Raw genomic sequence first — 14,990 nt, forward strand, 5'->3', positions numbered from 1 at the left:
ACGTTTTGTGGCCTCATCCTGTGCTGTGAAAACTGGGAGTGCATCTTAGACCCCAAGATTTCATCTTGGCTGTGCCTGCTTTTCAGTGGTGGGGAAGACAACACCCTGAGGGGTTGGCTAGACTTTTCAAGAGGGTTTTGGGCCCTTCCAGGGTTGGACAATGCAGAGAAAGTATAAAGGGCCAAATTATTATAATCACCAACCCCCAGTCTGTCTTCTGGAGATAAAGGGCTCAAGTGCTGGCCCTGATCAGTGGAATTGTCCTGTGTGAGCTGAATCTAGTTAGCCCCTTAGCCCATCCAGGAGCCCTAGCTGGAAGCTCATATGAGTCTGGGTTTCATAAGTGCTCAAAAGAAAGGTCCACTAAGTGCATTAGGGCTAAGAGCACAGCAGTGTCCTCTGTGCTGCTGCTTCTTAGAATGCCACCTTTCCAAATGGCTAGGCCTCCTTTCCACCCACTTAGAAAAACATGTTACTACTCAAGTGCTCGTGGTGATAGTTTTTGTTTTGTTTTCAAAGTGCTGCTTGTTTTATGATTTCAAGGTAGACACCAGTCTGCACCTCAACTTTGTCCCCTCTTCCAATTTGGAAACTTGATGCAAACAAGTGATTTTGTGCTTTTCCAGATTTGGGGAGAAAACCAAGTGAGGTGAGGTGTGAATGGGGAAACAGGGCAGAGTGGAGCCTAGCCCTGCCCAATTGCTCTGTGCCCAGCTAAGGGCCTTTTATTAGGATGCCAGGCCTACTCTGTCACTGCAGGGCCATTTCTGGAAGAGGCCAGGTTTGTCTTCTTGGTTTCCTTTCTCACTTCCCAGACATCACCTTCTGTGATGGAGTGGGATTTCCTTTGCAAACAACTTTTCTGGGGAAGAGCCATTGACTGAGGGCACACTGTGCTCTTGACACTGGAAGCGTGGGTTAGGTGGCAGCTCCATGGGCGTGATCCACTCCTGACCAGCTGGCCAGGCAGGAAGCTGGACCCCTGCTCCTGATACTGGCTTCCAGTGGGTACAGAACATAAATCCTCCTGTGTGGGGTGAGGTGAGGCCTGCATGGGAAGCCATTGTATGCAGCACCTCTGAATACTCTGCCATTTGTGATAGGAGATGCTTCTCCATGCTAACTGTGGGGCACACATCGACTAGTTTAATTGTTATTGGCGAAACTGGGCAAGTGGGGTGAGAGCTCCATTCACCACCCTCTGCTAATTGCAGCCATTAAATGAGTTCTGTGTTGTTGGGACAATGGACACCACACATTTCATTTTCCTCATTGCTCAGGCGAGGAAAAGACCTGGAAATCACATAAAATGCAAGAAAGTGAAGGCAATACCAATTATTTTAAAAAGGCCACTAGGAAAAGTCTTGTAAATACAAGTCAATGGACAGAACAAAACAATTCATATGCTAAAAAAAATTGGGTGGAAAGCCATAATTACTTTTAGGAGTTATGGTAATAAATTATTTATTAATGTAAATTATTTCACAGGCAAAGAACATAGAGGAAATGAGCAGAAGGATCATACATTATGTATAAAAAGGAATTGTAAAAATATTATAGCAGCCCTACTTGTGTGCTCAGTACAGGTTTATCAGCATTTTAATTATAAGCCCTTACTTTCAGTGTTTAATTACTTGGCTGTTAAAGTCTACTTGTACATAAAAGGGTTGTTCCCGGGGGCACTCTCTGGATGGATTTCTACAGGGAAACCAGTTGGCTATGTAGAGCTGCGTAGGACTGAGAGCTTTCACTTTGAGATTTGGTAGCTTTCGGTCTTTTAACTCAGTCACTATTTGTCCTTGAAAGTGGAATGTGATTACATCTTGTGTGAAAAAGCTGGCATTCACAGGCTGAGTGTTTTTCGGTTTCTTACAAAAACAATAAATGAATGAAACACAATGAAAAACAACAAATACAAAATCAGAGGTACTCAGGCCCCAGTTTTGGGCCCTTCCACATTTTTTTAAATCTTTCAGCGATAGCCATTTTAAGTGTTATGACTGAGCCGGGCTTCCTGTGAGAGACTGCTAATTAGAGTGCTGTAGTTTTCAGTGTAGAGGTCTTTTGCTTCCTTTGTTAGGTTAATTCCTAGATATTTCATTTTTCTGGTTGCTATTGTAAAAGAAATTTGTTTCCCGAATTTCTCTCTCAGTGAGTCTGCTACTTATGTATAAGAAGGCTATTGTTTTTTGAGTGTTGACCTTATATCCAGCTACTCTACTGAATCTGTCAATTAGGTCTAGAAGTCTTTTGGCCCAGTTTTTTGGGTCTTCTTTGTAAAGCATCATGTCATCAGCAAATAATGACAATTTAACTTCTTCCTTTGCTATCTTTATTCCTTTTATTTCTTTCTCTTTTTTAATTGCTGTGGCTAATGTTTCCAGAACTATATTGAACAGGAGTGGTGATAGTGGGCATCCTTGTCTTGTTCCTGATTTTAGCATGAAAGTTTTCAGTTGAGAGATTGCTAATTAATTAATATAGGCTAGGATGAGATTTGTTTTTATTGAAAAAATTACATCCATGTAGAAGTATGCATATGTGAGGGCCAGGAATTTAGCCCAGTGGTGCCATGCCTGCCTTGCAAGCACAAGGTCCTGAGTTTGATCCCAAGTACACAAAAAAAGAAGTATGCATATGTGTATATATGACTTTTTTTTTTTTTTTAAATGGGGATTTTTTTGGTTTTCTTTATTTTTGCATGTTATTTTCATTTTAGCTTTAATGATTGTGGTCATATGTGTGATTTTTAAAAAATCTCTAAAATAGTTTAAGGTTCATCTGTACAAGGTGCTTTAAATTCTTCCTTGTACAATTGATTAGTCTCAGACAGTTTTCTGGAATAAAATACAGAATGGAAGTAGATGTGAAGTAGAGTTGGCTCATGATAGCTGTTTCAGTGACAAATGAAAAGGAAGCCTCCAGGTTGCTGTCTCATGCAAGTTGGGCTGACTTGGTTTTGGGGGAGCAGGTCACAGTATTGCCAGAGGACAGGGTATGGCTGTTGCAGACTGTCTTTGGGTGCCGTGCTCTCCATGACGAAAGATGGTCAGGCTAGGAGACTGCCTGGCCCAACTGCAAGAGCATGGCTTTGGGGTGGTATATCAGGCTTAGATCTGGGCTCTGCTCAAATCCAAGCTCTGGTGTTTGTTAGCTTTGTTTCCATAAGGGAGGCATAGTACTCTTCAGAAGCTTGGTTTCCCTACTAGTAGACAAGGATTGCTGTGACAACTCACTAGATGAGTAGTGTGCCTGCATCGCACTCATAACTCTTTCTTACCTTCATCAAGGAGCACACTGGGGTATTAGCTAATGAACAATTAATTTTCATTTATTGAATTTCCTGGAGAGCTCTCCCAACTGCCAGTCCTTTTACTATATAAAGGTACCCAACCTTGCTATGCACATTGGTTTAGAGACTTGCTTGTGCTGTGTGCATACCTACAACTCAGAATGAATATAAAGAGATGGGCTAGACTATCTTTTCTGACCCTGCAGAGTTTTCTCGCCATGGTGAATCCTAGCTCCGCCCCCCACCCCCCGCCCCCGCCACTTGTGACTGCCCCTAAGGATTGGGAGGTTTGGAGCTGGAATTCCCTGTCAGAGCTGAAAGGGCTGTCACAGAGTGTCAATCAACTCTGTCTGTACAGATGGAAGAGACTGAGGATGGTGCCCCCAGCACCTAGTTTGCTGTGGTTTTTACACCTTGGCAATCTCACTAGTCCTTTATGTAAGAGCAAAATCTTCCTGCAAGCAATGGCAGCTGCTGGTGAGGGGAAGGCCCTGTAACTATTTTGAATCCTCATTAGTCTCTCTGTCTCCTCTCAGCACTCTGAAGGCCAGCTTTCTTGCTTCTCCATATGAGGCCTGGTGGCATGTCATCTCTAGCCATCCGAATCCCGTGTCCCTCATGGCTTGTGTGAGAAGCTTGGTGCCTTGTGTCATTGTCCCTGAACCCAAGAAACAACTGTCAGTTTGCCCTTCCTTAGGTAAAAAGGCAGGACTATTAGCTGAGTCCAGGGCAGGGGAAAACAGGAGCCTTTCCTTCTTGGTATAATTCTGAATTCAGTCTCCAGTCTGGTAATGGACAAAGAGGAGCTCTAGTAAGACAAGGACTTTGAAGTCCATTAAAAGTAGATGACACCATTATGAGTGAGCTCATCATTTTGTGTGTGTGTGGCACCCCCCGCCCCCATTTTCTTGTGGACACCTCGGTTCCTTTGAGTTTCCCATTGAAAGTTTGGTTAGCTTCCACTCAAATCAAGCAGAGTCCTTGCAGCCTTGAGGCAAAGTTAGCAAAACCCAGCCCAAAGGCAGGGGAGAGAGACTTATCATTAGTGTAAGTAGACCTGTGTAAAGACAGATCTCTGATGATCTAGCTGGAGGCTTCTTTCTGGACCTCGGAGGGGAAGCTGCAAGAATCTTGCCTCTGGGATCTGCACTTAAGGTATTTAACCTTTCTAGAAACCACATTCTGTTGTGGTTGTGTCACTTTAAGGGAGCATCTGAAACAGCACAGAGATCTCCAGAGCTGTAAAACTCCCTTGTCTTTTGACTGTAACAAGTCCTTCAAGAATCTAGGCCCCTGGGAATTGCCCTTCAAATTTAAAAGCAGAAATGGAAACCAGAACATTTGAGGTCAAATGCCATTTGTATTCTGAGTGTTTTTCTTTCTTCGAGCTCTAGATCTGTACCCAGCAGCCTCTGCACTCCTTGGTCAAAGGGTAGCAGGACCAGATCCTTGTGAGTGTGAATTTGGGGTTTTGAGTCCTTATCTCCACAGGTAGTAACTTGCAGAGTAGTTAGAAGTCAGAGACTTCATGTTCAGTCCTTATGCCTCGCGTTTGGAAGAGATTTTGGTCACTTAGTTCCTCTGTGAGAGAACTGGGCCCCAGGGTGGCTGTGTGGCTCACCCTCTCATCTGTAGGCAGACTGTCACCCTGTACACACATGGACACACTGGCATGCCTAATTTCAGACTTGTAAGATTGGCACACAGGGACATTGAGAAGCTTTGGACAGTCCTGAAGGTTACAGTAGCGGGGATGGCACAGAATGTGATCAGCAGATGCTTGACCTCAGGCTCTGTGCCTCTGTGCTATGCTCAGGTCTGCTGGTGGCTTGGTGTTGGGCTCCAGGTAAGTGGAGAGCCCTTCTGGAAAGATTTAGAACATTGTTGATGGCCCACAATGTGTCCTCAGGGAGATGGTGGGAGGCCAGAAAAGCTGCTTGTTCACAAGAGTCAGTTGCCTCTCAGGCCTCTGCCAGTGGCTGTCAATCCAGAGCTGGATTGAGAGGGAAGTACTGAGGGGCGCACTTTGTGGGCTGTAACACACTGACCGTGACATACAAGCCCCAAAGTAATTGAAAGATGAAGTGATCCTCCTTCGTAGTTCTACTTCCTGTAACTGTCCAAACTAAAAGCAAAACAAAAACATCAACTCTCAATGTTGTTATGAACCCACATTTGTAGAAAGCAGAATCATCAATCCACTAGAGGTTTTCCAGGAGTGGCTGGGTGGTCTGGCTGGGCTGCTCTTCTGACTGAGGCTGTTGGGTACCTGTAGTCCCTAGCAGTGATTCTCAGCATTTTTGTATTACAGTAACCTGGTGAGCCTATTAAAATGCAGATTCCTACCCCAAGAAGTTCTGATTTATCAAGTCAGGGACAGGGCTGTATGGAGAAGGTATTTCTTTAGAGGAGGCTTGGGTGGCTCTTTTCTCTCTCTCTCTCTCTCTCTCCCCCCCCCCTCCCGCTCTCCCCCCCCCTTTCCCCCCTTCCCCCTTTCCCCTCTGACCTTTTCCCTTCTTCCTTCTTTTCTTTTCCTTCTTTCCTTCTCTCTCTCTCTCTCTGCCTTTCTTTCTTTCTTTCTTTCTTTTCTTTTCTTTCTTTCTTGGATTGAATCCAGGAAATGCTGAGCTAAATCCCTGGTTCATTTTATTTTAAAATTTTGAGCAGGGTCTCATTAAGTTTCCCTGGCTGGCTTTAAACTTGCAATTCTCCTGCCTCAGCTTCCTGAGTAGCTGAGATTACAGGTTTATACCACCATGCCCAGCAAGAGGACTGCCTCCCTCAAGCATGCTTCTGCACATGCTCCAGAAACCACACTTCAGAAAGTCCTTGTGCTGAGAATATAGGTTTCCTTGAGCCCAGAGATTGATACTGATGTGTAGAAGAGCTAAGCCCCAGACTTGTATCTGTTTTCTAGTACTGTCATACTGGAATTATGATGATGGCTGCCATTTCGGAGAGCTGCTGGCAGGCCCTGTACTGGGCCCCTATTTTCTTCTCACAGAAGCCCTGATCTGAGAGATTAAGGAACTTGCAGAGCTGAGGTTTGAACCCAGGGCCATGCCCTTTTCATTACATTAAATGACCCTTGCTCAGTGGACTCCCTATGTCCATGGCCTTTGCCACTTTTGAAAGAATTATAGTTTGTGCAGAAGTGATGTTGAATGGAGGGTTGGGGACCCTAGTGTCCTCTCCTCAGAACCCTCTGGAGACCCTTTGTGCACTGTGACATTGGTGTCTGGTGTGTTGGGCAGTTTTCCATTAAAAACAGCCTCTATTCTTGTTTCTTTTGTCTGGTGACCTGACCCAACAAATAGCTTGCTATTCTCTCAGTGAAGGTAGGAAACCCAATGGCTAAACATAGCCTCAATTGTTTTTACTTTCTTATATTTTACTTCTCAATGTGATAAAGATAGAAACAATTACAGTATTATCTGCACTGCTGACAGGACAAGTGGCCACCTGGCTAGTGTTGATACACAGTAGCAGCACTTTGCATTTTCAAAGTGTCTTAGACATAACTCTGTCCACCAGTCTCCTGGCTGTATCATAGGCAGCCATCTGGGCCGGGTGGCGAGTTCACAGCACAGCCCAGGTTAGACCTGCCTGGTCAAGGAAGAATTACTTGTGCCAAGGACGAAGGACAAGCAAGACCAAGCAAGCATTCCCAGCCTCCTCTGTAGCTTTTGTGTGCATTTTGTCATCTGTTCCTTCTGCTCCACCCCTCCTGAATGAAGTCTGCTGTGTGCCACACTCAGTGCTAAGCACTGGGGAGCCACACTGGACTGTACTTGAGAGCTGGGAGCCCAGTAGGAGATGTAGACATGTAAGCAGATATCTAAGGCTTTGTCAGTATATGAGCCATATGATTGAATATCTGAGTAAATTGCTGTGGGTAGGTAGGGGGCCATATGGAAAAGATGTATCCTCAGAGGAAGTTTGGGAGGCTCCTGATGAGGAGTTAGCGGCTCTCTTGCTGGAAGGAGGATAAAGGCAGAAGAACATTCCAACCCTAGAGAAAGTGTATAGGCACGGAAGAGTTGATGCTTGGGGGAAGGATGCACCTGCACTCACATTATGCTCTAGTTGAATCAATAGACTGAATTAGGAGCTGACTCTGAATCTTCCTTACAACAAAGAAATCTTATAGATTAAGATCATCAGGCTCTATAAACAGGATGGAGTCTGTCCTGTAGGCATGCAGGATGTGTTAGAATTTACCGTTCAACCCAGTACATTGGGGATTTGATAGCTTCAAGGCCAGTGAATTGGACTCCCAGCCCTATGGATTTAGATTTTACTCGTGTTCATTCCTGTAGTTTCATAAGGAATTGGTGGTACGTAAGAAGTACTCTTTAGGGTGGTCTCTACAAAACCAGGAGGGCAGAAACTCATAGGCTGATCAGGGATTTGGGGGGGGGGGCGGGTACGGGGGATCGAACTCGGGACCTTGCACTTGCAAAGCAGGTGGCAGAACCACTGAGCTAAATCCCCAGCCCATGATCAGGGATTTTTAAGGATGGTTTTGACTCTTCATGATTCTTGTCTGACCTCCAGTATTGTAAGAAATTTGCTACCTGGAGTATAGGTTCTGCTAGGGAAACCATGAATGGACAGGCCTAGATGCCAGCCCAAAACATTTGCATCCTTTCCAAGAGACAGTAGATAACTCAGTTGGGTGTGGTGACACACACCTCTAATCCCAGCACTGCAGAGGGTGAGGGGGGATGATCACCAAGAGTTCGAGGACAGCCTGGGCTCCATAGTGAGTTGAAGGCCAGCCTGGACTGCACAGCAAGACCTTGTCATTAAAAAAAAAAAAGGCAGTGGATAACTGCCAAGAGGTCTGACCATGGTAGGTGGGGACTTTAGAAAGTTCTATAGAGGCAGTGGGGAAGTGGGACTGGAATATGGGACCCCTGTGGAGTCCCATCTAGAAGCACCAAGATCACAGGATGGTCAAGGGAATGGAATGGCACTGCTAGATGAGAGAGTCACGTTCGTGTTTATCTGGCTCCCAAGTCCCCTTTCTTCTCATTTTCTAGAGGTGGGGAAAATACCAGTCCTGTTAAACAAAAATGGAACAGAAAGTGGAATCCTTGGAGAATGGGATCAACGTCTTCTAATTTCATGGGGTTTTTGAGGCCTGGTTGAAACACATACCCTTGTGTGCACCAGATAGCTAAGTACCAGCCTGTGCTACCATCTTGGGGCTCACTGCACTGTGGCTGGGTTCCTTCCTCAGTCTGCCACAATCCTAGCCCTTAGGGTGCTTCAGTGCCTTGACCCAAAGGGAAGTTAGTGGCTAGCAACTTCCTGAAAGCCCAAAGGAAGGTGAGGTTTAGGCCCTGGCCCTGGCCCTGGCTCACTTCCTGAATTAAGTCAGAACGTAGGACTAGTGGGCTTAGTGGGCACAGTACTTACATATTTGTCGATCCCTGTGTTCTCATAGAAAATTTAAGAGACTCTAGAAAAATAAAAACAAGAAAATATAAATTAAGCAGCTGTCTGCTAATCAACTGTTAGCACTTTTGTTTATTTCCTTTTTATCTTCACAGATAACACAGTACATGTTTTACCAAATAAGAATCATACGGTTTTATATCCTGCTTTTTTTTTTATCTTAGAAGCATCATATCACTAGCATTTTCCACCTAATTACATGGTTCTTGAGCTGTTTTATGGTCCATGTTATTCCTTGATACTTTGTTTATCCAGCCCCCTAATGTCGGACATGTAAATGTATTTACCACATTATTGTCATAATTATTTTGATGGTCACCATCATCCATGAATTTTTACTTTTTTTTTTTTTTTTTTTTTTTTGATACCAGGGATGGAACTCGGGTCCTTGTGCTTGCAAGACAGGCAGCGGAACCACTGAGCTAAATCTGCGGCCCATGAATTTCTACTTTTTTTAAGGATTACTTTCTTCTTTTTTCATAACCAAGGTGGTCATGACTCAGTCCGTGTTAGTTTATGTCTCTTCTAATTTTACATTATTATTTTAGTTCACTGAGCTTTGACCTGTTGACTAGTATCAAATTGAAACTGTTTTAAAAGAATGATGAATACTTGAAGGGAATGCTTTCTATGGGTAGTGAAAATATATTTGAACAACATAAATGCAACTTGCAAAAAGATACTTTTTGGTAATGTTTGTATTTGGAAGTAATTTTATCTAATCCAACTGAAGGAACAGGTGTCTGGCTTGCCTTGGCCAGGGCCTGGGAAGATTATGGAATGAGGCAAATTGGCTATTTCAGCAGTTCCACTTTGTTCTCAACTAGCCCACTTGGGCTTACAGAAAATCTCTTTCCTGCATTCCCAGCAGCCTCCATATAGTTTCTGCCTATGTCCCCTGCCTACTGCCCCAGCCTCTCAGGCTGCCCAAGTGGAAGGAAGACGACAGATAACTGACTTGGCTTTTCCTCTGGCCTCCGAACTCCCCTTTTGGTCATTGTGTACCCCCCTTGAACCAGTGGAGTAGCTGCTGGTTGTGATGCTTAGTTCAGGGCATGTCTCTCAGCACCTTTTGAGAAGTATCTTGTCTCTTTTTAAAGTTTTTTGATTGGTACGTATTTGTAGTTCATAATGATTATACTCCTTGTGGGGAGTTGGTACATGTACATAACACATCATAATTCTTTTTATCCCCTTACCCTCTTCTCCCTGTCCCTCCCTTCATCTCTTGATCTCCTTTCCACTGGAGAAAGATCTGTCTGCCTACTTTATGTTATCTGTCTTTTATTTTGCTCTTTATTTCTATTTGGGTCTCTCATATAAGAGAAAACATACAATATTTAAACTTGTATACTTTATGGTCTCAAGGTACATCATCCATTTTCCTTTTTGATTGGGTCTTTTATTTTGGGGGGGTCTAATTTTTTTTAGTTCTTCATATATTTTGGATATGAATCCTCTGTGTGAAAATAGCTGGCAACAATTTTTCCCATTCTGTAGGTCCTCTTCACTCCGTTAGTTTTTTCTTTTGCTGTGCAGAAGGTTTTTAATTTGATATGGTCCCATTTGTGGATTCTTGCTACTAGAACCAAGAATCCTCTGTGTAATTTGGACTCTGCTTCTTGCCTGTTCTATGACTTAAAGAGTTTTACTTGTTTTATTTTTCAGCAGGTTGTTCCTGTTTTAACATTCAGATCTTGATCCATTCTGATTTTAGTTTAGTGCGTGTGAGGGATAGGGGTCTAGATTCAATTGAGAAGTATCTTGTCTCTCGATGCCCTTTCCGAAGTAGTAGTAGAATCAGAAGTAAAGGAGCTAAGTTTGTGGTTTTTGCTGCTTGGAGCATGCCTCTCATGTGGGTTAAATCACAATTTTCTGAATCTATATAGCATATCTTGCCTCACCTCTAAGCCTCTGTCAGGCTCACTGTGATTCTTCTCAGCATTGTAGTGTGATGAAGAGAGCTTGGTCTTAGGGTCAGATCAACCTGGGTTTGCATCATGTGAGTTCTGTGACCCTGGGCCAGTTACTCAACCTCCACCAAGCCTTGGTCTTCCCCTCTGGACCTTGGTGGTCCTGCATGCAAGATGCCGTGTGGATTGTATGGCCCAGGGTGAAGTTTTAGTGAATGAGCCACACTGCTGAGAGAATTGGAGTTCATTTAAATACCCTCTGAACTTTTATTTCATGTTTCACTTCTGCTGACTGCCTGACTCAAGCCATTTACATTTGCACATTTTATAAATATATGCAGGTTTAGAAGACAGAAGGTGCTAACACGTCAATTCCTGACAGCATAGCATGTTTCTTAAATTTGCTTTTGTAAACTTGAATACAAGAACCATGTCAAATTTATCTTCACATCTTCTTGAGTTTCCAGCATGAAGGCTGATTCTGTATTGAAAAACAACAAATAGTTCTTGAATATTTCACTAAAATAAAAGTTCAAGTGCAAATTCAGCAATTCATAGCAAGGTTAGCTTATTTATTCATACATTCGAGTACAGACATGAATGTGTAAGTTCAAATTGTACCCTTAAGTCTGTGCAGCCCAAGACTTGCTCTTATGGATTTTAATTACTTTAAATATCCTCAGTTTCAGCAAGAAGTCAAGTAAACATAGAGGAAGTGCTATAATTGGCCACTCTTGTTGATGTTGAGCATTTCAGTGGAAGGGATATAAATCAATAAAAGATCCATTTTCTATTTTCAGTAAGTGCTTTAAAGATGGGGTTCAGATAAACTAACCTGGCAGTACCCCAGCCCCATTCTGACCATGACCATCTGAAGTGTTGGAAGGCTCCACTTTGGTTGTGGTCTTCTGGTGGGGAATCAAATCCGACCCTAACAAGAATTGAGAACTGAGTAGAGACTTAGCTGATGCACAGCCCTGACTCTGCCACCAGAGTGACAGAACAGGTTAGTTTTCCATCTGTAAGATGAGAAAGAATTCTGTGTCGAAAACATTGCTTTGCATTTTCCTGGGAGGCAATATGGTATGCTGGGAAGAAAACTGTATCAGGAATCCAAAGGGTATATCTGAATTCCATGCCTCACTGTGCTCCCAACTCAACACACTGGGTTTTGCTTCCTCTCTCTGAGCCCCAGTTTCTCATTTGTAAAATGAAGCTGAACTAGATGGTTTTTAAAGGCCTATCTGACTCCAAAATGCTATATGGAAAACAGGCTGTTGGTGTAGAAATACAGGGCTGGTGTGAAGGCCTCTCAAAACCCGTTTTCTCTTTGTCATTTATGCATCAGAAAATGACAGATGGCGAGACCTGGATAGGAAATGTCCTCTTCAGATTGACCAACCAAGCGCCAGCATCTGGGAATGCCTCCCTGAAAAGTGCCAGGACAGCTCACTGTGGCACCGGGAGGCGGTGACCACCTGTGCAGTGACCAGCCTGATCAAAGACCTCAGCATCAGTGACCACAATGGGAACCCCTCAGCACCCCCCAGCAAGCGCCAGTGCCGGTCACTGTCCTTCTCTGATGAGATGTCCAGCTGCCGGACGTCATGGCGGCCCTTGGGGTCCAAAGTCTGGACTCCTGTGGAGAAGAGACGGTGCTACAGCGGTGGCAGTGTCCAGCGCTACTCCAATGGCGCCAGCACCATGCAGAGGAGCTCCAGCTTCAGCCTCCCCTCCCGGGCCAATGGGCTGTCCTCTCCCTGCCACCAGGCGGGACTACACCGCTTTGGGGGACAGCCCAGCAGCCAAGGAGCACTGGGCTCATCCCCCTGTGGACAGGCAGGCGACCCTTGGAGCCCCGACCCACACCCTGTGGGGGGGGTGCGGCTAGACCTTCAGCGGTCCCTCTCCTGCTCACATGAGCAGTTTTCCTTCACAGAATATTGTCCACCCTCAGCCAACAGCACACCTGCCTCAACGCCAGAGCTGGTGAGACGTTCCAGCGGGCTGTCCCGTAGCCGCTCCCAGCCATGTGTCCTTAACGACAAGAAGGTTGGTGTGAAACGGCGGCGCCCTGAAGATGTGCAGGAGCAGAGGCCTTCCCTAGACCTTGCCAAGATGGCACAGGTAAGTGTCCCAGTGCTGCAAAGGGGGCGTCAAAAGCATTTCTGTGCTCATGGGAGCCTCTGCTGGTCCTGGTCTGTCCTGGCCAAGTGTACAATGCTGGTTTACAGAGATGCCCAGGAGTGGGTTAACTCCCTTGTTTTACAAATCTTATTCAAACGAAGATGATTTCAAGGTTTTTTTTAAGTGTCTATTTCTTTCTGTTTAAAATGAGACATGCTCTTTCCCTGTGACATACTCTGTTAGTGCTGCAAGAAGAGACAGATGGTAAAAGGCAGGCGTCGGCAGGCAATCCAGCGCGACCAAACACTATAGTGCTCTTCCAGCCCTTGCCTAAAGCCCTCTCTCCAGGACCCAGCCCTGAGGCTGCTGTGAGACATTCACATTCAGTGTCACTCACATTATGCTGACCCAAGATCAGGGTCACGGTCATGGTTTTAGAGAGCAAAGCAGTGGGGATGTGGGTATATTTCTTTGATTAAACTGTTGAAAATGTTAAACTGCCAAGAAATATGATCAGCATCCTGTGTGCCACCTCTGTTCTTGCCATTCCTGTAGTTAGAAGCCTCTGCCCACAAACCCCTGTCCTTTGAACTTCATCTTCTTTGTCTTGGGGCCCTGTCCTGTGCCAGTGTCAACCTGAATGAGAGGAACTTGAAGCTAGCACACTCTCAACTTGGATCTGAAGGCTGGCTGGATTTGGTTCTTTCCAGGGAGGCCCGGGAGTGTGAGCAAGATGGAAAGACCAAGGTATATGTTTGGATCTGTGACCACTGACTTTGTGTATACAGAATGGAGAACTGTTCTGTGTCCATCTAGAAAGCCATGTTGCACAGTGTCATGAGTTTGACCATCATCATTTTTCCAGTCCTATGACTAGAAACATCAATCACCTCTCGCCTTGCAGATCTGGAGATCCTGCTGGTGAGGATGGTCACTGTGCAGTTAGCCTTGCTCTTACAGCACCAGAACCAGATTCAGCGTAGGCTGGCTTGTGTCCACTCTGTTTCAGGTGGGGACAGTGTCAGTTCATAGAGTTTTCTTCTCTTCCCTTTAGTTATCCTTCCAGCCTAGAGGACCCCACAGAAGAAGTGGTTCATGTATGTCCAGTCTGGAACATACCTGGACTTGGAGTCCAGACTTTCTGGCCACTTTTCTTTTCTTTTCTTTTCTTTTCTTTTCTTTTCTTTTCTTTTCTTTTCTTTTCTTTTCTTTTCTTTTCTTTTCTTTTCTTTCTTTTCTTTCTTTCTTTCTTTCTTTTTTTTTTTTTTGGTACCGGGCGTAGAACTTGGATCCTTGCGCTTTCAAGGCAGGCACCAGAACCACTGAGCTAAATCCCCAGCCCCTGGCCACCTTTCTCAAGACCTCAAGCTCCAGTTGGGGCAGCTGGAGGTTGAGTTGGTGACATGCTTGTGTCTTCTCGTGCCCATGGGCCCCAGAGCTCCTGCTTCTCATCCAGTTTCTCTGTCTTCCGTTTTTGCACGAGATGTGTCCCTTTCTCCTTCTTGTGTAGCTGACATTTCTGGCTTGACTTGCTAGACAGTGGTTGGACATATGCATTGAACATTAACAGAAAGTTTCCTTTTTCAGAGACTTCAAACAAGTAAAAGGGCTGGAAAGGTGACAGTTTTGGATGACTCCGTAAGGAAATCCAGAGCCCTGAGTTCTGGATGTGATACATAGCCTCAGTTAAAGTTTTAATGCTGAGGTTATTTTATTAGCTAATAAGCTAGAGAGGTAATAAAAACAACTTACATGTGTTATTATATTTTATTAGCCACAGGTTGGAATAACACCATTGGCATCACTGGAGACATTTTAGAGCCTTACTTGAGTAGAAACTGTTTAAAAATATATCATTTGATGGGGCCATGCCCAGATGTATAGATTGCTTCATTGGCTCCAGGCCGGTTTCCAAGATCCCGATAGTGTGCTGGAGCCAGAAGAGATTGCCTTAGTTCAGCCTGTCTCTCCTTAGCCACCTGCTCAGCAGCTAGTCTGTGGTACGATGCAGCACAGGGAAAGTAGAGAGGGGCCCCTGGGAAGGAAAGCATGTGTACCCAGTAGCCTGCAGCCAGAGCCCTGATCGGGCCATGGACCCTGAGCCATCTCCCACCAAGCGTCCAGCTGTGGCCCGCCCTCTCCATGGGGCTCTGTGGCTCTGCCTGCTTCAGCTTCCCACTGGATGATCTATGGCT

The 14,990-nt window shown here is 44.9% G+C and overlaps 2 protein-coding genes across 7 annotated transcripts in view; one reads left to right on the plus strand and one right to left on the minus strand.

Annotated features, from left to right (window-relative positions):
- Window positions 1-14,990, plus strand: part of Fam53b (family with sequence similarity 53 member B) — a 135,532-nt gene that overhangs the window by 64,388 nt on the left and 56,154 nt on the right. For all 6 annotated transcript variants that reach the window (XM_021253300.2, XM_087185615.1, XM_013069969.3 and 3 more), the window contains one exon: window positions 12,017-12,795. In XM_021253300.2, coding sequence (XP_021108959.1) covers window positions 12,017-12,795 — 779 coding nt within the window. The remainder of the gene's footprint in view (window positions 1-12,016; window positions 12,796-14,990) is intronic.
- Window positions 1,476-14,990, minus strand: part of Lhpp (phospholysine phosphohistidine inorganic pyrophosphate phosphatase) — a 194,409-nt gene continuing 180,894 nt past the window's right edge. The window contains exons 7-8 of the mRNA XM_087185619.1: window positions 8,717-8,759; window positions 1,476-5,417 (exon numbers count right to left, since the gene is read on the minus strand). Coding sequence (XP_087041745.1) covers window positions 8,750-8,759 — 10 coding nt within the window. The 3' untranslated portion in view covers window positions 1,476-5,417; window positions 8,717-8,749. The remainder of the gene's footprint in view (window positions 5,418-8,716; window positions 8,760-14,990) is intronic.

This window comes from Heterocephalus glaber, unplaced genomic scaffold, assembly GCF_053883595.1.
Source record: "Heterocephalus glaber isolate CG9 unplaced genomic scaffold, H.glaber_assembly_v1.0 deba00001497, whole genome shotgun sequence".
Lineage (NCBI taxonomy): Eukaryota > Metazoa > Chordata > Mammalia > Rodentia > Bathyergidae > Heterocephalus > Heterocephalus glaber.